This window comes from Hyaena hyaena, unplaced genomic scaffold (genome assembly GCF_003009895.1).
Source record: "Hyaena hyaena isolate Hyena2069 unplaced genomic scaffold, ASM300989v1 scaffold_64, whole genome shotgun sequence".
NCBI classification, from domain to species: domain Eukaryota; kingdom Metazoa; phylum Chordata; class Mammalia; order Carnivora; family Hyaenidae; genus Hyaena; species Hyaena hyaena.
In genome coordinates this window covers 1,617,672-1,640,971 of record NW_024080698.1, presented here as the reverse complement: position 1 = coordinate 1,640,971, position 23,300 = coordinate 1,617,672, and the positions used below count along the sequence as shown (strand labels likewise).

General features: G+C 49.5%; 2 protein-coding genes across 2 annotated transcripts in view; one reads left to right on the top strand and one right to left on the bottom strand.

Moving 5' to 3' along the window:
- The window catches only part of ABCG5 (ATP binding cassette subfamily G member 5), a 33,934-nt gene extending 32,615 nt beyond the window's left edge, over window positions 1-1,319 (bottom strand). Inside the window, exons 1-2 of the mRNA XM_039232407.1 lie at window positions 1,174-1,319; window positions 404-525 (exon numbers count right to left, since the gene is read on the bottom strand). Of these exons, the coding sequence (XP_039088338.1) occupies window positions 404-525; window positions 1,174-1,319 (268 nt within the window). The remainder of the gene's footprint in view (window positions 1-403; window positions 526-1,173) is intronic.
- Window positions 1,320-1,703: 384 nt separating this feature from the next.
- ABCG8 (ATP binding cassette subfamily G member 8) lies at window positions 1,704-19,354 on the top strand. Its single transcript, XM_039232406.1, has 13 exons — window positions 1,704-1,766; window positions 6,943-7,044; window positions 8,217-8,367; window positions 10,502-10,740; window positions 11,280-11,412; window positions 11,510-11,779; window positions 14,163-14,325; window positions 14,416-14,499; window positions 15,616-15,815; window positions 16,259-16,335; window positions 17,302-17,569; window positions 18,540-18,667; window positions 18,753-19,354. The coding sequence occupies exons 1-13, from the start codon at window positions 1,704-1,706 to the stop codon at window positions 18,888-18,890; spliced, it is 2,016 nt and encodes a 671-aa protein (XP_039088337.1). The 3' UTR covers window positions 18,891-19,354.
- The last annotated feature ends 3,946 nt before the right edge of the window (window positions 19,355-23,300 follow it).

The following is a 23,300-nucleotide window of genomic DNA, read 5'->3' as shown; positions in this document are numbered from 1 at the left end:
GTGTGTGTATGTAAGTAGGGGAGGGAGGGAGAGAGAGAGAGAGAGAGAGAGAGAGAGAGAGAGAATCCCAAGCAGGCCCTGTGCTGCCAGCACACAGCCCAATGTGGGGCTCAAACCCACAGACTGTGAGATTATAATCTGAGCCCAAGTCGGACACTTAACCAAGTGAGCCACCCAGGGTCCCCAGGAGTTTATTCTTTTCCAAGGATCTTTCTAAAGGCTTCATATTAGTACAAGATTCCATTCAGTCAGACATGTCATTTGATTTCACTCTAATATCAAACTTGTGGCCTCCTTGCTACAACTTAAACCTGTTTCCTCAATGTGGTGTTCGAAGCAAGCGAAAGCCTTTTCTGAATGCTCACTGAGAAGGCAAAGTTAAAGTACTCCTTCCCAAGCTTACCTGAGCTCCCTAAGATGCACATGATCTGCCCACTCTCGACGTACAAGGAGACATCCTTGAGGATCTGCCGGTCCCACTGCTGCCGGCAAGATGTGAAGTCCCACCAGGGCCCAACCTGGTGGCTTTAAAGGAAAGGCAGGGTGGGGTTCCAGAAGGGGCCACACTCTTGTGCACTGATCCCAGTTGTCTCTGGACAGGTTCCTAAATGTGGTTGGGGCTCAGTGTCCTCCTCTGTGGACACTGGCAGGTAGTGACTGAGAAAGATGGTCTGTGTAAAACCCCTGCCTAGGAGCTGCTCTGAATGCCAGCTCTCTTTGGCTGAGTGGGAGATGGCAAACGGGACACCGTTTATTCCTTCAGCTGACCCTGTGTTCCTTCACCAGGCTTCATTACACTTAATGTTCCAAGTACTCCCCAAGCCCTCTCCATCCCCATGGGGCAAGCTGTACACAGGGGGACACAAAGGAAGCGGTAAGCGGCACAAAGCTTGGACGTACAGCAGAACACAGGTGCCTTGCTGTTAGAGCTTCCAGGTCCTGTCACGGGAAAGAGGGGGGCTATTCACCATTGCTCATTTACCACTGGCAGCCCTTCCCCTCTCGTCTCTCCACCCTGATCCACTGAGGGAGCCCAAAGCCTCTATGTGTGCCCCCTATCAGTGAGGAAAGCCAGCAGAGGGGGTGAGAGGCCCACTCACCTCAGGCCACGACCACAGCTCAAACAAAGCCCAGCTTCAAGCTCCCAGTAGGAAGAAGAGGCATCAGTCTTACCTGACGCTGTAGGAGGCATGGAGAATGCCCAGGCTGTGTCGAGGCCTTAAAAATGCTGCAGGAACCTCCTCTGGGGAGCTCTGGGGGCCACTGTTTACTTGGAGCCCCAAGGACCCCACAGGGGACAGAGATGGGAGTTCAGTCATGGCCAAGAGGCAGAAGAGGTGAATTTTGAGTGGCCAGACCCTCCCTGGAGGAGCCCCAGCAGAGGAGCAAGCAGCGCACTGCTCTGCTTGTTCCTCTCAGGGCTCTGAAGTCCCTCCCCAGACCTTCCCAGCAGCCGGACTGGGGGTTGGCCACAGATGCCATTATCTGATATACCTTTACCCAGGGCATACACACTATCTTGGCAGCACTCACAACACACAGCCTGTGTTTGTAGGAGGGCCTGCCTGAGAGGAGTGCTGGGAGGCACACTGAACCAGGGCCAGAGATTGCCCAGCTCTGAGAAAGAGAAAACACTGGTGCAGTCAGGTAGCGGCTAAGGTGAAGAAAGCTTCAGCAAAGTGGCATAGACACTGCTGGGCCCCATGGCTGAGGTGGCCCCAGAAGACAGAGGGCTGTGGAACAGGACTGCTCTCCAGGATGCCTCCGTGAGTGATGGGCAGTCACCTCAGTCATGGGGGGTGGGGGCAAATCAGACCTTTCTTTCCTCTCTCAGGAACTTAACTCACTACCCGGACCACAAGCAGAGGGAGAACATGGCAGCAGGACTCTACTTCCTGGGCTTTAAAGGGCTGAGGGGAGGGGGGCCTGGGTGGCTCAGCTGGTTAAGTGTCTGACTTCGGCTCAGGTCATGATCTCACAGCTCATGGGTTTGAGTCCTGCATCGGGCTCTGTGCTGACAGCTAGTTCAGTCTGGAGCCTGCTTCAGATTCTGTGTCTCCCTCTCTCTCTGACCCTCCCCTGCTCACGCTGTTTCTCTCTCTCTCAGAAATAAATAAAACATTTAAAAAAATAATAATAAAGGGCTGAGGGGAAGGGATTCAGGGGTCAGGGGTGGCGGGCTCTGAGGTCACTTCCTGCCCTAAGGCATACTCCTATAGGGAAATGATGTTCCTGTTTGTTACTTGGGCTGATGCAGCTTTTTCTGAATGAGACTCCAAACAGAGATGTGTTCACATACCAGGGACTCGCAGTATTTTCTTCATCTGTGTGTCTGTCAGGCTCAGAGTCTCAGAGGCAGTAAACTGATGAGGTAAGATGACAGGTGACTTTTATGGGAATACTATCACAACATGGCTACAACAGGCAGATGAAATACCCCAGAAAGAGCTGAAAGGGACAGATAGTAAGCCAGGGGGCCAAGAAGTTGGGGTACAAGTTCTCCACCCTTAACAGGTTACATTGAGAAATGGCCTTTGACTAAAATCAGGATGTGGGTGAGAACTGAAGCAGAAGGCTAAAGTGGAAGACAGAAAGGAAGCATCCCACCTCACCTCAGCCCACCTTTCCATCTCTGCCTGCTGTGGGGGAGGAGGGAGACAAAGACAAGAAAGGTCTAAGGACTCCACACTCAACAGGGAAGGCCACAGGCCACTTGGAGTGACCGTCACTTGCTAGGATGTGACTTCAACCCAGCCCATTCCTAGTCTGCTCTGCAACCACAACTAATAGCCTGCTCTGATCTGGGAATATGGCCAGCTCCTGTCAAGAAACGCCTCCTAGAAGCTGACTGTAGTGCTCACAGCCTGAATAGGATATAAAGTCAGTAATGGCTTTCAGGACATTTTCTGCCTAAAAGGTCTGGCAAATCAGCTACCACAGCATGGAATGCAAATAACTGACCAAATCCAATATTCAGGAAAGCCTGTCATTTCCAATTTCCTTTTCTCCAATTCTGTTACTCAAGGTTCCAAGTGATAATCTTCCCCTAACATTTATAATATCTAGAACAAAAGAATGAGGACTACATATCTTATGTCTAATTATTTTAAAGTTCTCAATCAAGCTAAAAACTGTTACAAGTCTCTATCTTCCTATTTTGACATACCTTCCTCACAACCTTAAAAGGCCAGATGTAAATTTAGAATTCCAGGGCCTTTTGGAGTAGCAGCTAGAATGTGGGACAGGGGAGCCAGCTTCTGGCCCAAGCTACAGCCTGTCCCCCTTCTCTGCCCACCCCTAGGGTAACACGTGACTCACATACCCCTATGTGGTCATGCCATCCTGCCTATCCACATTCCATTCTCTGTCCACAGACAAATGCCCCTGGGGCCTGGGGTGCCTAGAGTGGCAAGTGCCCATGGCCACAGACTCCTTAATCAATAGGCAGGAGTGTGGCCAGAGGAGGACTAGAGGGGTTCAGTCCTCAGGACAAAGATGTGTAAGATCTGGTCTGAGCATTTTAATAAAGGCCTGGGCTCATCCTGTCAGGCCAAGAACAAACCCTGCATGTTTCTGCACAGGCACTGAGTCATTGGCACATCACTACTACTCAAGGTCACGAATTCCTCATCTTGGAATAAGGAACTTGGGCTCTGTGCTCCCTGAGTTCCCTTCTCATCTATGCTTTTGACTCAGGAATTTGATCAGAAGTTAATATAAGGAGAAATTACAATGTAGCCCAGCAGGAGTGGAACAGGTTACCTACAAATAAACCTGCTTTTGCTTTTTTGGGTGTCACCTGTCAGAAATTCAAGTGATATTCTGACAGTCATACTGATTAAGATGTCAGCTGAATAGATATTTAAGTATTTGAAAAATACAGAGAATTTGTCAAAACCACAAAACCTAACAAATCCATCTTGGGATTCAAGGAAATACTTCAAAATGGAACAGATGCTGTCTCCAACCCAGAAGTGAATTCTCTTCCTCTGAAAGTTGTGGTGCCTGTGCAGCTCCAGGAAGTCACAGTCCCCTCTTTTTCTTTTTAGTTTAATGTTTATTTATTTTTGAGAGAGAGAGAGAGAGAGAGACAGAGCATAAGTGGGCAAGGGCAGAGAGAGAGGGAGACACAGAATCCAAAGCAGACTCCAGGCTCTGAGCTAGCTGTCAGCACAGAGCCCAAGGCAGGGCTCGAACCCATGAACTGTGAGATCATGACCTGAGCTGAAGTTGGACACCCAACCAACTGAGCCACCCAGGTGCCCCTCCAATGTCCCTTCCTTAGCCGCCCCTCCCCTTGAAATATAACCTGGTCAGATGTTTGTTCACAGAAGCAATTTCTGAGCTAAGTCATATTTTATACCAATCGACAATGTCTCTCCTGCAGAGATTTACTTTTTACAACCAAACAAATAAACATCTTATGTTAGCCTAAATGAATCTGTCAGTAATTGCTAGAATTTCTGCTGGTTTAGTAGAATTAAATGGAGAACCTAAGCAGTGTGAGTGCTAGTGGTGGAGGTGGTGAGTGAGGGTAGGTGCAGGGCTGACCTGCCTGAAATTCAGCACCTTTCTTAGCTGGCCTTGATCTCCCCCAGGAGAGATCTCCTCTTCCATCTCTGAGGGCACAGACCTTCACCCCTCCTCCATCTCCATGGCCAGCTCCTGACTTGGAGACACTGGAACTTGAGGGGCAAGGTGAGAGTAGTACTCCTAAGTTCTACTCCCAGGCTCTCTCACTTGGAAAACAAATTTTGAAATAGTTCAGATCAGATCAAAGAACAGTTAATTCTTATGTAGCTATAGCTAACTACCAAGAGCTGTGAAGTTTACTCCCCTTGTTCTTCCCTGTACCCTTCTCTCTTGTATTCCTCTCTGTTCCTGAGATAGCCCTTTTGCTAATGTAGGTATTCATCTTTCCCAGGTTTTTCTGTATAATTTGGGATCTTTATGGCAATAGTTCTAACATTAGACAAGTAGCCATGGTCTGCTGTTTTCATACTGCCCTGCAACTCTGGGGACTACTCACTGATAGCTGTTACCACAGATGATCACCTACATTGGTCTCCTTCCACTTCTATGGTCCTTTCCAAGGGCCTCTGACCTCTGCCACTACAGGAAGTTTGACACAGACTTTTAGATGCTGTTTTCACATAATTGCAAGTCATTTTATTTTCACACAAAGCACACGTAGGTATTGTGTACAAAGTATAAATATACCCTGAATGGATGCTTGAGTTCAGCCTGCCTCTACACCTGGCCTGTCTTGTTCCACCCTGACCACCTGTCCTGGTCATTAAAATCTAAGCTTCTTCAGGATGCCCAGGTGGCTCACTCTGTTGGGTGAGTTGGTTGGACATCCAACTTTGGCTCAGGTCATGATCTCATGGTTTGTGGATTTGAGTCCTGCGTCGGGCTCTGTGCTGACAGCTCAAAGCCTGCTTTGGATTCTGGGTCTCCTTCTCTTTCTGCCCCTCCCCTGATCACATTCTGTCTCTTGTCTCCCTCTCAAAAATAAACAAACATTACAAAAATTTCTTTAAATCTAAGTTTCTCTGCATGATGACAGATGGTAAGTACATGTATTGTAGTGACTTTGCAGTGTACACAAATCTTGAATTGTTGTGTTGTGCACCTGACACTACTATCATGTTATATACCAATTTTACCTCAATAAAAAAAACTTAAGCTTCTCAGAGACCAACTTTTTCACTGTCATATCCCAAATTCCAAACCTATAGCATGATGTTGGCTCCAAATAAGTGCTGGATACTTGCTTGCTTGACTGAACACATCAGTGTGTGAGTGGCAGCTCTGAGGAGAAAAGACCAGAGAGTCAACTGGAACTTGTTAAAAAAAAAAAAAAATACACTTTTTCCTGCACTAAGAAATGAAAGAAAAATTGTACGCATTTAAAAACAGAAACCTGAGGGGCGCCTGGGTGGCTCAGTCAGTTAAGAGTCTGACTTCAGCTCAGGTCACAATCTCATGGTTCGTGAGTTTGAACCCCACATCAGGCTCTACATGGACAGCTTAGAGCCTGGAGCCTGTTTCAGATTCTGTGTTTTTCTCCTTCTCTGCTCTCCCCCACTCATGCTCTGTCTCTCTCTCTCTCTCAAAAATAAACATTAAGAAGAATAATAAAATAAAAATGGAAACCTTAGTAGGCAGGTTCTTCTTCTGGGGGGCCTCAATGATTTAAATGATTGAATTTATAAAATAGAAGGAATTTAGATATGCTGATAGCTAAACCCATTCAAAGGTATCAGCAATACCATGAAACATCAATTTACTTGATATACAAATATAATAACACTCCAACAAACAGCAACAAGATGTTGATGATGACAATGACATAAGACTGGTGACTTCCTCTGAAATCTTCCAAAAGCATCTTGAATGGCTTTGTTGTACAAAACTCATTAGAATAAAATGCAATTTTTCTAAAGATTGTGTCTTCTAAATATTGAGCACTAGTTTTTTTTTAAAGCTGTACCCTCTCACATACCAGGTATGGGAAGTCTGTTTGGCATCAGGAAATAGTAAGCCAGAGGCAGGGAAGAGAAAAGTTAAGGACAAGCCCCTGCTCAGGTTTCCCCAGAGCATAGCAGCTCACAAAGCTCTCTCTAGTCCAGAGTCAGGGTCTCATCCACCACAGGGTGACTGGGTTTAGGCTCCACCAATCTGGCTCCTCTGGAGCCAGGAGCTGTGCTGGAGGGAAGCCTCAAAGCTCCCTCTGTAGGGAAGAAAAGACTGCCCTCACTGATGCTCCTATTTTCTCAGAGCCCTTGAGCTCTACCTGCCCAAACCCACTTCTTACCAATTCAGGATCTCAACCACACTAGCTGCTGCTATCTTTCACCTCTTAGGTCTCCTCCCTGTTTTCTCCTAAGTCCTAAGTGGCTTCAGAAGAAGCCCCTCACCTGTCATGTTTCTCAGCAGGGCCTCCAGGACAGCTTGTTCTTCTCTGAAAGTGACAACAGTCTATACTTCACCTACAATGGCCAGTCCAACACCTTGGAGGTCCATGATCTCAGCTACCAGGTAGAGGCATACCTGAGGACAAGGTGGGAGGAGTGGGCAGGGAAGGCCAAATGATTCCCCAAGTGGAAGGTAAGGGTGAGCCCACCCTGGGGGCCCTCTGTCCACAAGGACATCCATGTTGGGTGAAAGTACCACAAGACTTCCTTCAACTATACATACTGTAGCTACAAGTTGAGAGGCATTAGAGAACAAGACCTCTGTTAAAACAAAGAAATTATGTGACCCTGTACTGGGGGGGGAGGGGGGATCTCTCAAACTTTAACTTCAGATTTTGAAGTAAGTTTAGACTTTTGGGAAAGTTACAAAAATAGTACAGAGTTTCCATGTACCCTTTTCCAACTTCCCTTAACGTTAACATCCTGCATATCCAGAGCAAAACAATCAAAACTAAGAAATTAACAATGCCATGACGCTATTCACTAAACTATAGACTTTCAGGCTTCACCAGCTTCGTGTTTTATTATTTGTTTGCTTGCAAAGTACACCGTCCCTGGAGCTAATAAAACATCCAAAGTGCAAGGACTGCTGGCCTTTCAGAGGCTCCTGGAGACCCCTTGGTCAGATTCAAGACCCCCCTGTTATCAGACCTCCCTGGGGGCAGACCCTTGGCAGTCCAGATGGAACATGCTGGAGGCAGGATGGTAAACTTCAGAGGCTTCCTGTAAATGTAAGTTAGGACAAGCTAATGAGCCACACCATAACCATTTTCTGTTCTGCCACTTGTTAGCTCTGTGACCTTGAACAAGTAACTGCTCTGAGCCTCACGTGTAAAACAGGAATTATGACACTACCTATGTTATAAGTTTGTAAGGAGGACTGAATGAGATAATACATAGAAAGAGATTTACACAATGCCTTGCCCATAGTAAACACTTAACGAATCATTAGTAAATTATTATTAACCGAAGAACTGAAGACACTGTTTTGCTTCATACTGTATTTTCATTTCCGTTCTGCTATTGTACATGCTTCCCATGTCTTAACTTCAGACTTGAAAATGGCAGCTGCGTGTTCTCAACACGGTAGGGTCCACCACGTCTGATAGGACCTAGGTGGGGGCCCCTCAGGTTTGTTGTGCAGTGGCAGGAGGATGTCTCCTACACAGAGTTGAACAGAAGTTGCTGAAACCCTCTATTCAGCTATCTGAAGAACCTTGCAATATCTCCCCACAGGTGGACATGGACTCCCAGGTGCCCTGGTTTGAGAAGCTGGCTCAGTTCAAGATGCCTTGGGCATCTCACAAGGATTCTTGTGAGCTGGGCATCCAAAATCTGAGCTTCAAAGTGAGGAGTGGACACATGCTGGCCATCATAGGGAGCTCAGGTATGCGCTGGAATGCGAAATGGTCCCTCAGACAGATGGATGCTTCTCACAGAACTCTGTGCTGACTAGAATACCACAGCAGAGTGGGTGAGAGCACAGGTCCTAGGTCATTTGGACCTGGGTTCAAATCCCAGTTCAAGTTCCTCCATTTACTAGCTGTCAGATTGTTGCCATCATTACAAATCATGTGTGTGCCTCCTGAAGCTGCATCCAGAGCAAAAACCTTTCTAAGATCTTCAGGCAGCTTCAGAATTGAATGTTCTTCCCGGGGGACTCCTCCACACCAGGGGCATTCAGTCACTCTTCTCCCACAACCTGGTAGGCACAGCCCCTGCTGCAACTCCCACCTCTCTGAGAGCCCCTCCAAGTCTCAGTAAAGCCTTCAACCACCTGCAAAGATACAGAATCTTGGAGTGCCTCAGAGTCACTTCTGGAAGCCAAACTTAAAATTATGCAATGCTGAAGCGGAAAGGGGACTTGGAAAATGGTGTTCACTCTCTCCACTGTATTCTTTCTTCCTCCTTACCCGTTGATAGCTTCTTTAATGGAAGGTTTTTAAGATATCTGGTCCTCAATATTTCTAGAGTGTCCTCCTGCCCCCACCCTTAACATATGCACACCTTCATTTAACTGATGGGGAGACTAAAGTCCACAGAAAGTGAGTGGTTCACATAAGGCAATACATTCAATGCAGAGCTGGAAGTAGAACTTTGGTCTTCTGATTCTCAGATCAAGGTGTTTCTCTCTTAACCGGTGCTAGAGAGAACACTTTATTCTTTTTAATTAATCATTTCCAGAAGTAGAGATTACTGAACTTTTGAACATCTCCAAATTTTTAGTCTTCCGATAAGGAAATTCTGTTTACCGTCTAACCAAAGATCAAATAAGATAATGTGTATCAATGCACTTTGTAACTGAAATAACACCACAGGTCAAGTCCTGCCCACTTTTGGCTCTGCCTCTGCAATTCTTATCTAAAAAAGAAAACACACTTCATAAGCCAATTCTGTTTTTGTTTGTAACTCCTGGTGGCTTTTGCTGTTATATTTGCTTTTTCTTCATGAACTGAGAATCTGTGGCTATATGGGCCCTTCCAAGGCACTTCCATAAAGCCTAAGAGTCCCCACAATGAATACTTGCTACACATGACCCTGCAGCTGTTAGCATCCCTGAGGCAAGTGAAGTTCAGAGAGGCTGAGCAGTCTCCAGGACTCTTGACTCTAGGTTCAGGGTTGTTTAGCTTCAGGTTTACTCAGCTGAAATTATTTCAATGATTTCTTAGAAGGACTTATCAATTAGGGGCACCTAAGTGGCTCAGTCAGTTAAGCGTCTGCTCTTTGTTTTGGCTCAGGTCATGATCTCACGGTTTGTGAGTTCAAGCCCCACACTGGACCCTGCACCACTAGTGTGGAGCCTGCTTGGGATTCTCTCTCTCTCCCCCTCTGTCACTATTCCTCTTGTGTTCTCTCTCTCCTTCTCTCTCAAAATAAATAGATGAACATAAAAAAAAAAAAAACCACTTATCAATTACACTTCCTGAGGCTTAACAAAGAATAATGAATGAATGTTCAAAATTTATAAAAACTAAATCCAAACAGCCCCAGGCATTTTGGCTGCTTCTATAGAATCAGGAGCAGCGCAGCAGTGTTTGCCAATGAATGAATTTACTAAACTGGAGATTCTAGCCATTTTATAAGGCTCCTGGATGCCTTTGGTGCTCTCTCCTGGTTCATAGAAGGTCTCTCCCATTGCAGTAGGCAGTCTCCACTGGAAAGGCCCCCCTCACCTCTCCTAAATCCCACTCGGATTGGGAATGCCACCGTCCCTGCGAATACTGACAAAAGTCCCCTGCTATCTCAGAGCCTGGATTCATGAGTTGAGTGGCTTGAACCCCCAGCATTAATTGGCCTCCAGCTCCCCAAAGGTGCTCAAGTTGGCTGCAGGTGAAAGCCCCGGAGCTCCAGGTGCTGAGGCTGACCCACCCAGGTCCGAGAGTCCTGCCTCTTTCCCTAGGGCCTCGGTCACTTCTAAAAGGACAGAGCAGTCCTGGGTGGCTGAGGGGGTGTGGGCAGCCATGGCTTCCCAGGTAGGTCCCCACAGCTCTGCTCTCAGGATTTCTCTGGTGGCTTCACAGGCTGTGGGAGAGCCTCTCTGCTGGACGTGATCACCGGGAGAGACCATGGCGGCAAAATTAAGTCAGGTCAAATCTGGATCAACGGGCAGCCCAGCACGCCCCAGCTGGTGAGGAAGTATGTGGCCCATGTGCGCCCGCACGACCACCTGCTCCCCAACCTAACCGTCCGCGAGACCCTGGCTTTTGTTGCCCAGCTACGCCTGCCCAGAACCTTCTCCCAGGCCCAGCGTGACAAAAGGGTAACTGCTCGCCCCCGGTGACTCCCCCTCCCCCACGAAGCCATGACATCCTTCCCCTTGCCGACCCTCCCCCCTGCCTCAGGGTCCAGTCACAGGTCAACTTTGAGGAGCCCAGCGCACCTTCCTTCCATCGCTACCCCGCCGCCCTCTGTCCACCTTTCAGCCCCCCATCCCTCTATAAGCCGCCTGGGCCCCGGCCGGTTCCCTCCACCGCACAGCACAAAATGTGTGAGGAGTGTCTGTCTACCTGTTTTCCGGTCCTCCGTGTGGGCAGAGCGCGCCCGGCTGTCTGCCTCCAGGGCGCGACGTTCCCAACATGGCGCCGTCCTCGGCGCGTGGGAGCCGCTCAGGATACACGGAAAGAAGGCGGGAACCAACACTGCATGGGGCAGTGAAGGCTACAGCGCAAACCCACCCGGGGGGGTGGGGGCTGGGAGGGGTGGCAAGGGTGGGCAGACGCTTTCTACCTCGGGACAGCACCCACGGACCCCTGCGGGCGGCGGCCAGCGCCGCATCTAAACCTCGGTGCGCCCGCGCAGGTGGACGACGTGATCGCGGAGCTGCGCCTGCGCCAGTGCGCCCACACGCGCGTGGGCAACGTGTACCTGCGGGGCGTGTCTGGGGGCGAGCGGCGCCGAGTCAGCATCGCGGTGCAGCTCCTGTGGAACCCAGGTGAGGCTGCGGAGGGGGGGCGGCGGCGCCCGCATGCCTTGGTTCCCGCCCAGCCGCAGCCCTGCCGGCTCACTAGGCCCCTCTGTCCCCTGGGAAGGAATCCTCATTCTGGATGAGCCCACCTCCGGCCTCGACAGCTTCACGGCCCACAACCTGGTGAAAACCCTGTACCGCCTGGCGAAAGGCAACCGCTTGGTGCTCGTCTCCCTGCACCAGCCTCGGTCGGACATTTTCAGGCTTTTTGATTTGGTCCTGCTGATGACATCCGGCACCACCATCTACTTGGGGGCGGCCCAGCACATGGTGGAGTATTTCACAGCCATCGGCCACCCCTGCCCTCGCTACAGCAACCCTGCGGACTTCTACGGTGAGCCGCCAAGCAGCGCCCCCACCTCCCAAGCCCCGCCAGGGCCTGCTGGAGACATTCAGGAGGGAAAGTGTCAGAGGTTTCAGGGCAGCAGGATCTAGGAGCGGGGCGGCCCAGCGGGCTGGAGAATGTGTGTCACGTTGCCAAGTATCAAATGCTAGAAACAAGGGCCTGAGAAAATCCAGCTTCTGACATAACCACTCTTGTGTTCACGGTAGATAAAAAACCTGTGAATTCCAAAGGGGGGGGGGGGAGGCGGGGAGGACAAGAATTCAAGAGGCTTTGGATGGATTTCCGGAATTGTGGTCTTTATTCAGACTCTTTAGGGAAATTTAGGACACCTAAGGTCAGGAGGCCGCTAGGAAATCTTCAAGCCGTACACTGGTGCCCCCACAGAGGCAGGGAGCTTGAAAGCACTGCATGGTGGAGGGGGCCCCAGGGCCCCGGGGAGTTCAGGGCCTTTTGGAGGTCTTCGGCCGTGAATTACTAGGTCTGAAAATTGCTTTGTCAGCACCAGAAAGGCCTTCCTACTTAGGGTCCTGAGCTCTCAGCATAAAGCCCTCAGGGAAAGCATAAACTCGTTCCTTCATTCCTGGGGAGACGGTTGTCTTTACAGGTGTGTGACCTGAAAGCAGATGCCTGGATCCTGAATGCTGGGGAGTGCCATGGCTGCTGGCCAGGCCGCACAGCTTTACCAGGGCCAGAGGAAATGGTGGCTGTGGTTTGTCCGATGTGCCACCTCGAGCCCCAGCCTTCCTCCCAAGATGGCCCAGCGTAGCAAAGCCTCACCAATTACCATGACGACAGGGACCATGTCCTTGAGGGCAGATACTGGGCCCAAAGGCACCAAGCCACAGAAGGTGTCTTTGACCCTCCCAGCCCTGTCAGGCCAAGGCCATTTCCATCCATACAGATGAGAAGGCGAAAGTCTGAAGAGTTAAACCTCTTGCAATGAACTTGTAAGACTCAGAACTGGGCCTCCCAGCCAGTGTGTCGTGTCCAGCCCCCAACTTGACTCCTCGCCCTGGGCCCACATCCTCCTGTCAGCATCCAGTGCTCTTCCCCACCTCAGGGGGACCGGCTACTCTCTCCAGTCCGCCAACCCTTGCCCTGTGCACTCATACTGGGCGAACTCATCTAGAGATCACCCTCCCTCCTAGTGCTCAGGAGCTGGCTTGGCTTCCTGACAGCCTATCATCCTCAGGCTAGCCATTCCCAGATAAAGGGGGCAGAGGGCACCTGTCAACCTGGCCACGGGGAGCCATGTGCGGTAACTCCAGAGAGGGGTTACTAGAAGTCAAATGCCTGCAACAGAGCTGAACAAAAGTTTTTCTTTATTTTATGTTGATCATTTCTGGTGGGGGGGCTCTTGCCTACCACCTACCAATCTGGGGGACCGGGCCCAGCAGTACCCAGAGAATCTGGTGTTCTGGGCTACAGCCCTGCACACCGAGAAGATGTGTTGCACTTACAAGACCCCTCCTAGACATTATCCTGCCTTAAGACATGTCATGAGAATGTTAGGAAGGAAGAGACAGAGGTTAAGAGGAGAACTGGAGGGCGGTGAGCCCCCCTCCAGCCTGCAGTGAGGCTGGGCTCAAGAGGGTCCTGGCTATAACTGGGTGGGTGTGCCTTTCTGACACTGCAGGAGCCCCATGAGAGTAGAGCTGTGGCTGGGACCACCCAGTGCCCCCCACAAGTAACATAGAGGTGCGTGCAGAGCAGCCTGGTTCCTCCAGCTGGTCATGCCAGCTTCCTCCCCTGGAGGGCAGTGACAGCTCTACTTAGAGTTGGCCAGACATTGGCAGCCTCCAGCCAAAACATTCTCCCCTTTTAGACAGGTTGCTTGGGGAGCCAAATTACTGATCTGCCTAGTGAGGACTAGAATTTCCAGGTGCCCAGAATGCCCAGCTGTCCTATGACCAGCCTGCCTTCTCCCCAGGGGTAGGCACACCTGGGAGGCTGAGTCCTTGTCACAGGCTTCTTTAATGGCTCGAGTTGGAGCCAAGGCATAACTCTGCCATGACCTTTGGCTCCAAAGGTCCAGTGCACCCTGTCCTGTCCTAGGGATGTCCTCATAATGAGCCTGGGTGTTGGGATGGAGGCCATGGCCCACAGGGCCTCTGCTGTTGCCTTTTCTCTGAAGCAGGCTTTCCCCTGAAGTGGGTGTGGCCAGGCCCAGCAGGGGGGAGGCCAGTCCTGGGTATCTTTCTGCCTCTCTCTGCTCTGCCCATCACTTCATGGTCCACTCTCGGACGGTGGGGAGCACGTCCCAGAATCCCCAAGGACTGACAGTATTGTGAGCTTACCTTGCAGTGAGCTCCTCATTTGTGGGCAGGTGCCGAGACCTGGCCACACATGGCCCCACATCCTCTACTTACAGTGGACTTGACTAGCATCGACAGGCGAAGCAGAGAACAGGAAATGGCCACCAGGGAGAAGGCCCAGTCCCTTGCAGCCTTGTTCAGAGAAAAAGTTCATGGTTTGGATGACTTTCTGTGGAGAACGGAGTCGAGAGCGCTGGGTGAGGGCACTTGCCTGGAGAGGTAAGGCAGGCCAGGGCGGCTCTGGGTGGGGAGCTCCTTGCTGAAGGCAGCTGCCCCCCACCTCCCATGACACCCTCTGTCTCTTCACAGCCGGGCCCTCCCCCAGGACACTGACCAGCCCCTGACTTCCACTGAGCTGCCCGGCCCTGTGCAGCAGTTTACTGTGCTAATCCGGTAATTATCTGCCATTTCATCCCACCACCACCAGCCCTACCCCAGATGTCTTTATTGTGTCAGATTAAGCTCTTTATCTAAAGTGAATTTGAAAGAGAAAGCAAGAGGGGCACCTGGGTGGCTTAGTCGGTTAAGCCTGACTTTCACTTAGGTCATGATCTTGTGGTTTGTGGGTTCGAGCCCCGCGTCGGGCTCTGTGCTGACTGCCAGCTCGGAGCCTGGAGCCTATTTCAGAGTCTGTGTCTCCCTCTCTCTCTGACCTTGCCCTGCTCACACTGTCTCTCTCTCTCTCTCCTAGAAATAAATAAAACACTAAAAAAAAAAGAGAAAGCAAGAGGTAAAAATTTTAAAAACCAGTATCACCAAGACTATCACTAGCTCTCTCTGTATCATACAGACCAGTCCTGTTACTTTTATTCTTTAAACAAAATCAAAATGTTCTTACTGCCTGGATGATTATAGAAATTACAGAGGATCATAATGAAAAATTCAGACAATTCAAGAGAACCTCTGTGGAAAGGGAAGGTGTCCTGTCAGGCCAGCCCTCAGAGTAAACCAGACCCAAGTGTCTGGTGAGTGAGATTTCCATACGCACAACCATTTTAATACATAAACAGGATCGCACTCTGCATATGGTTCTGTAACCTTTTTTTTGTTTTGTTTTGTTTTGTTTGTTTTGTTTTTGATTGCACCTAGAGTAGGCCTGTACCTCTCATCCAGTTAGGTCTTCCTCGGCATCCCAATCTAGCCATAATTCACTTTCCTGCTAAGTATATATCGACGGTCAGGTTTTTTCAGGCTTCTGCTATGACAAGTAACACTGCAACAAATATTCTTGTACAAACATCTTTACACACTTGGTTGGGTATTTCCTTAAGATAACGTCTTTAAGTAAAATTGCATGGCTCATACACTGACAGTAAAGTAACAGTTGTTCATTGTGTACATACGGTGAGACACATGTTTTCATCAACGATCCCACGTGAGCCCCACAATCGTTGTGAGGGGGTGGCGCTATTCCCATTTTACAAGTGAGTAAAGCAGAGGTGGAAGGACATGGCCAATGTCACAGGGCTAATGTATGTTATTCCCTTGGCACCTCTTCTGTTTTTGAAGTCGTCAGATTTTCAATGATTTCCGAGACCTGCCAACTCTCCTCATCCATGCAGCAGAGGCCTGCCTGATGTCCCTGGTCATTGGGTTCCTCTATTATGGCCATGGGGCCATCAAGCTCTCCCTCATGGACACAGCTGCCCTCTTGTTCATGATTGGAGCTCTCATCCCTTTCAACGTGATCCTGGATGTCATTGCCAAATGTGAGTGTGGCTTGCTCTCCATGACCTGTGCCTGTAACAGCCAGAGGACATGGTGTTGGTCACCCCTCTGAGCTGGTCCAAGGCCGACCTGTGTTCCTGCAAACTCCTGGGGAGAATGGGTTTGCTTCCTGTTCTCACCATGATTGTGAAATAAAAGGTGATGATGATTTTTAAAGTTCGCACATTAATATTAGTATGCAAATGAACACAGACTGCTGAGCAGTCTCAGGCATTCCTGTAATAGCAGGATTTATATTTGACAGCAGTGTGCGAGTCACAGAATTACAAACACCTAAATTAGGGCAGTTTAACTCTGCCTGCTTTTTAAAAGTAGGAGACATTTAGGCAATAGGAATATTTACAGTTGTACTAAAAGAGACTCAAAAACAGAAACACTGAACATTAATGTCACTTTTTCATTCTCCTTTTGTCCCCCTTTTTAGGTCACTCAGAGAGGGCAATGCTTTACTATGAACTAGAAGATGGGCTTTACACCGTTGGTCCATATTTCTTTACCAAGGTGACTGGTCAGGGCTGAGAGCACATTACCAGGTGGGGGGCAGGGACAGAGAGCTGCAATGCATTGCACAGAAGCTCCAGAGAAGTATTTTGCTGAACCAGGGGGCCGTGCATCATCTATAGTTGCTGCTGTCACATTCCCTATGGTGTTACAGGACTTGATATTTTTTAAACATTTAACAGAAGACTAGGACTGTGGACCAGGAATGAGACTTTCCTGGTCAGCAGAAATCGGGGGGGGGGGGGGGGAGAAAAAGAAAAGATGGGGAACATCCAGCATACTTCACCTCTCCAGTCTCCCCGTATCTCTAGAAGCAGGTCAGCAGGTGTTACTGTACTTATTTCCAGGAAGCGGAGGCTCAGCGAGGTTATGTGGCTCTTTCAAAGCCCCACAGCTATTTGGTCTGGGCAGGCAGGGTGGGGACTCGAAACAGGAAAACAGATAACATGACTGCCGTTTTCACTGGGCCATACTGCCTCCCTGGGGGAAACTGTTCTGAGCTGTCCCAGCTGGAGCACGTGGCATCCACAGTGGGAAACCAGCAGTGAGCTCACGCTCCAGGGTCCCACCCCCACCCCCTCACTCGCCCTCCTGCTGCAGCCTGACCAGTAGCAGGAGGGAAGGCTGACACCATTGGGGGTTACTGTAGCTTTAAACATTTATTTTTTTTTAATTTTTTTTTAAAATATTTTTATTTTTGAGAGAGAGAGAGAGACAGCATGAGCAGGGGAGGGTCAGAGAGAGAGGGAGGCACAGAATCTGAAACAGGCTCCAGGCTCTGAGCTAGCCATCAGCACAGAGCCCGATGCGGGGCTCGAACCCACGAACCGCGAGATCATGACCTGAGCCTAAGTCGGACGCTCAACCGACTGAGCCACCCAGGCGCCCCTGTAGCTTTAAACATTTAAAGAAAAATTGGCAACGAAGGCATTAGGTCCACATCCTTGCAAGGGCTATTCTTTGCAGATCTTAGGGGAGCTTCCGGAGCACTGTGTCTACATCGTAATCTATGGGATGCCCATCTACTGGCTGGCTAACCTGCGCCCGGGCCTGGAGCCCTTTCTGCTGCACTTCCTGCTGGTGTGGCTGGTGGTCTTCTGCTGCAGGATCATGGCCCTGGGTGCCGCTGCCCTGCTCCCCACGTTTCATACATCCTCCTTCTTTGGCAACGCTCTCTACAACTCCTTCTACCTCACCGGGGGCTTCATGATAAGCTTGGACAACCTGTGGATAGGTAAGGCCTGCTCCTCTCCCCTGGTCAAGCTTTTTGAGGCCTTCTGGGGCTGGATGAAGCCTGCCTTCACTTGGGGATGAGGACTCATCACTTAGACCCACTTAAAGCCTGGTTTTTCTGGGAGCAGATGTCCTTGCCAACTGTCCTGCATGTCAAAGGAATGTCTCCATCAGAGGGTACAGGTGGCACCTTCTCATATCCCCCAGCTGACACTTGGAAGTCACCCTTGACTCTCACTCTCCACATTCACCAGTTAACCAGGTCAATTCTGCCTCCCACATCTTTCTCAGATGTCACCTCGCCTGATCTCCCCCAGCTCTGGCCTTACCGTCTGGTGTCAGAGCACAGCACTAGTCTCTGTGACCCTGATCCTTCCACATCCCTCTCGATCCTTGCCCATGGAAAGGGCGCTTTGTAAAGTGCAAATCCATGTTGCTGCTTTGCTCGAGTCCTCTCGTTGGGGCTGCTGACTCTCCGCTGCCTCCACGTAGCTCTTCCGAAGTCCCCAGCACACTCAGTACACTCACAGCTGAGCCTGTGCGGCTCTGCTCTGTAGGGCACCGTTCCCCCATTTGCACGGCTGCTGTCTTCTGCCAGGCCTTTGCTGACCAGCCTGGCCAAGCTTGTTCCCTCCTCCTGCTCCTAGCACTGTGATACCACTTTGGGTCAGGGCACAGACTCCGAAATCTCAGCGGTACCTGCGTGGAGCTGAAAACATGCTGGGACACGTAATAAATTACTCTCAAATTGTTACTGATCAAACATGGTGACCCCCATACCCACTTGGCCCTTCTGCCCCAACCCATGTCCCAAGCTGCCCCTCTGGCCCTTTCACCCTCTCCCTGCCCTCTTGCTGCCTCAGAGACTCTGCTGCCCTTGGGTTAGAGCCACCAGGGCCCTGTCTCTTGGAGTGCTTCCCAGGGAGCAGGTGGTTAGCCTGTGTGAATAACGTGGCTCTCACCATCTTCAGTGCCCGCCTGGATTTCCAAAGTCTCCTTCCTCCGCTGGTGTTTTGAAGGGCTGATGCAGATTCAGTTTAAAGGGCACACTTACCACATGGCCGTCGGCAACCTCACTGTCCCTATCCAGGGAGACGTAGTAAGTAGCTGAGGCCTTTGACTCTAAATAGATAACATTCATCTGAACATCTGCTCAGTGGGTTCACTGATGTCTGTGTCCCCAGATCCTCAGCTCCATGGGCCTGAACTCGTACCCGCTCTATGCCATCTACTTCATCCTTCTTGGCATCTGTGGTGGCTTTCTGATCCTGTACTACGTGGCCATAAGGTTCATCAAACAGAAGTCCAGTCAAGACTGGTGATTCATGCCCAGACTGCTGCTTGCTGTGGGGACTCCAGAAGACCCTTCAACTGCACTCCTTTCCTTCCTACCAAGGAGCCCGATCCCAGGCACCAGGAGGACGACACAGGGAGCTCACCTACAACGGCCCTCAGTGCTGCAGTGGCACAGTCTGGCCACAGGATGGCAGTAGAATAAAGACAGTGGAAAGGGATTTCTGATCACTGGCCAGAGCTTGTAATTTCTGGGGGGGGAAAATGTACTTGGGGACACCTACAATGCTGCTAATTTATTTCCTTTTCATATGTATTTATATAGGCAACTCAGTGCGGGATGGGAGCAAGTTGGGAATGAATTGAATAGGCTGTGCAAAAACTGGTAGGATCCAGAGGAACCGGTAACGATGTCAGCGAAACGTTTGGCCTCATCTTCCAGGATCCCCAAACTCTGTTAAGTCACTCTCAATACAGAAAATGACCTACAACATACCAGTGAGATGTCATTCTTTTTGTGTGGGATCACAGGCTCCAAAAGCCAAACTGAACAACTAAAGATTTATTGAACACCTACTCTATACCAGAACAACTCAAAACACTTACGTGGATGGGTATCATATAATTCCCAAACAACCTTTTGAGGGGTGGTATCCCATTTTATAGATGAGGAAACTGAGGTAAAAATTCAGCTTGCTGAGTAAGGTCACATGGCTCCTATGTGGTAGAGCCCAATGTGGGGGTTCCAAAGGCTTGGAGGCCTTAGGAGTTGGGGGGCAAAAGGCAAGTCCTGAGCCACTGTAAGGCTTAGAATTCTAGGAAGGCTCTAGATATGAAGATGCTTGTAGAGGCTGTGTCAGCTCAGCCAGGCCTCTCAGAGTTGCATCACACTGGCCCTGGCTGGGTCTGGGGACCAGTGTCGAACCTTTCACAGTGGCCACGGTATGGGATAGATCAAGCCCTGGTTATGTCTTCATTGCCTGAGCACTGAGGACCATCTGATCCAAAACAGGTACACCAAGGGGAGCAGCTTGTTCCCAAAGGAAACACCAGAGTCTGGGACCAAAGAAGGGAGGAAGGTGAGTGGGAGGCAAATAGTAAATGTTCACCCCAGGTTCCCTGGACCCTTACTACTACTGCGCTGGACAGGCAGCATGGGCTTTAACCTTGGAGCTGCCTCGACAGGCGGAAGCTCATGCTCTACCCGGACATACTGAATCCAAATCCACATTTTAAGAAGATCCATCCCCAGTGGTTTATGTACCCGAGTCTGAGAAGCAGTGCTCTAGCACACTGCCCTTTCACAGTACAGCCGTGAAACTCCGGGCACTTGCACTGCCACAGTAGAGCATGCCACATTATGAGTTACCTTGCCACTATCCAATGGGCAGACCCCATTCAAGACTCACTCACTGTCCTGACAAGGCCCTTCACGGCAAAAGGATCGAGATCAGAATCAAGCACTGGGTCCAGTCATCCACTCTTTTTGGTCTCCTTTAGTTTAGAATAGTCCTCAACTTCCCCTTGACTTGTGTGACCTTGACACTTGAAGATTTTGCGAAATAGCTCTCAACTTGAGTCTGATACATTTTCATGACAGAATTCAGGTCATGAGTTTAATGGGACATCACAGGCACCTCCTCCGGCAGGGATGTTGCAGGAGCAAAGATGCACCCTTCTCACTGCGTCCTATTGGTGGTGAGGATTTCAGTTTGTCCCGAACCGAAGATGTCCACTTGGATCACTTGATCAAGGGGTGTCTGCCAGCCTTCTTCACAGCCAAGTCCCTCCTTTGTTAAGTGCACATTTTATAGGTAGGTGCTTTATAAGTATGTAAGCTACCTGTTGCCCAGTTTTCAATTTATAGCAATAGAAACCTGTAGTTTCCTGTTTTATTCTATGTGTTATAATCCCTTAGTATCATGATTAATTTTCATGCTCAAATTGTCCCTGTTTTGGCTGGTTTCTGCATCTTTTTGATATGTGCCCATCATTGTGTGAACATTTTCTTTCACAAAGAAGTGTTTCAGGCTTATTGTGTTTTTTTCCTACCCCTAGTCCTTGGTCCCAGTACTTAGAAAAGCAGACATTTCTCTAAAAAATCTTTGTTCCTTTTAGTGGAAAATGGCATTTAGAAGCACAGATCTGAGCGATAAGCAAGCCCATTGCTATTGGAGCATCACTGCTCCCAGACCCTCTCAGAAGGCAAAGCAGGGAGTGCATACATGTGGATATATGTACCCAGGTCTGTATATATGTGTATGTTCACACACACACAATCTACCTGTACATGTGAGTTCCCATTAATACATCCAATTCCCAAAAAGCAGCACACCATAGAGTTGATTCTAATTTTCTCCCTTTCTATATTTATATGTTTTTTTTTTTTACTTTTTTTAATGTTTTATTTATTTCTGAGAGAGAGAAACACTGTGTGTGTGTGGGGGGGAGGTGTCAGAGAGAGAGGGAGACACAGAATCTGAAGCAGGCTCCAGGCTCTGAGCTGTCAGCACAGAGCCCAAGCAGGGCTCGAACCCACGAACCGTGAGATCATGACCTGAGCTGAAGACAGATGCTTAACAGACTGAGCCACCCAGGCAAACCTGTTTTATTGATTTTTGAGAGAGAGAGAACACAAGCGATGGAGGGGGGGAGAGAGAGAGAGAGAGAGAAAGAGAGAATCTGAAGCAGGCTCCAGGCTCCATTCTGTCAGCGCAGAACCCAACGTGGGGCCCAAACTCATGAATCCTGAGACCATGACCTGAGCTGAAGTCGGACACTTAACCAACTGAGCCACCCAGGTGCCCCTGTAACTCCTTTTTCCAACTGTGACAAACCTGGCTTCCACTGCCCTTTATATTTTCACTCATTTGGTTAATCCCCTATATATAACCAATCTCCCATCTATCCCCTACTCACCCTGCTGGGGGTGTATCTCCCATTATCAAGCTGTCCCCAGTCTGCACAGATGCTGTCCTCACCCTACTGCAGCCTACCCCGACTCTCCATCCCACACCCACACGTGGCCACCTAATGGCTTTAGGCCAGAATGGAGGAGGAAGAGGACATTGGGCTTTTTCATGAGCTCCCTCTCCAGTGATTCCAATGTGCAGCGAGGGCTGACAGCCAGTGGGGTACATCGTCTGAGTCATGGCCACTCAGTCTACAAGGGACTTTAATGACTCAGTGAACTCTGGTACACAGGGCTGTCGGGAAAAGGGGCAAAGTGCTGAGGCAGGAGAATTGGAGAAACGAGAAACTCCAGCACTTTTTTGTGTGTGTGTGTGTGTGCTAGAGCATCCTAGTTCTCCACCCTGGAGCTTTAATACCACTATGGACCCCCCTCCCAGAGATTCTGATTTCACGGGTCTGTTTTTTTAAACTAACCCAAAGAAACTGCTCCCTGGGACATGCAGCCTGTCCACCCAGCCCTTCCCTGCACTGAAAGGGAGAAAGGTTGGCTTGTGAGTAATTATCAAAAGCAGGGGGTGGGTGCAAACTGTTCCAGTTAAGGGTCAGACACTATTTAAGGCTTTGAGGGCCAGAGTATCTGTTGTGATTACCCAACTCTGTTGCAGCGTAACAGCCACTGCAGACAATTCTGAAGCATGGGTGGTGCAGCTGTGTCCCAGTGAAACATTAGGTACAAAAGCTGGCAGTGCACTGGATTTTGCCCGAAGCTGTAAACTTTGCACACTCTTGATCACAAGGCAGAGGTTTTGAAATTTGTATTTTAAGCCCTCCAATTTCAAATTATGCTATTGACAAGGAAATTTTAGTTAAGCAGAAAGTAATTACCTACATTGACTCAAATATTTCCTGATGTGATTTTTATTTTCCTGCTCTTGTTCCTATAAAAATGACTTAAGACCTAATCTTCCTCCTTCGGTCAAGCTAATCTCCCAGGTCAGGTTCATGGAGATCTAGTATTTGCTGTGGGTTTTTTTCCCCTCCCACTTGTCTTCTTGTTTTGATTGCAGATTAAACAGCTAGCAGTGGGCATATTTAAATGGACACCAAATCCAAGCGCTAACGACAGACCTGTAGGCATAGGGGTTCAACAGAGACTCAAGTACATCACTCAGAGGGGTGTAGCACAGCCGCCACGTTCCGCTTCCTGCTTCCCTCGGCCCAGCCACAGGCCTGGAGCACCCATCAGGCTCCAGAGGACGAGAGCAAAAGCATCTTGCTGGCTGACCTGTTCTTTGGAAAATACATCCAGTGCTCATGCCTGAAAGTAAAGGTCCTTATGTTCATAGTCTAAACTAGGTTATTCAAATCTCAAGTTATCACTTTAAAAAAAAAAAATTATGTTTATTTTTGACGGGGGGGAGGGGAGGGGCAGAGATGGGAGACATAGGATCCAAAGCAGGCTCTGAGCTGTCAGCACAGAGCCCAACGCAGGGCTCGAACTCATGAACCAGGAGATCCTGACCAGA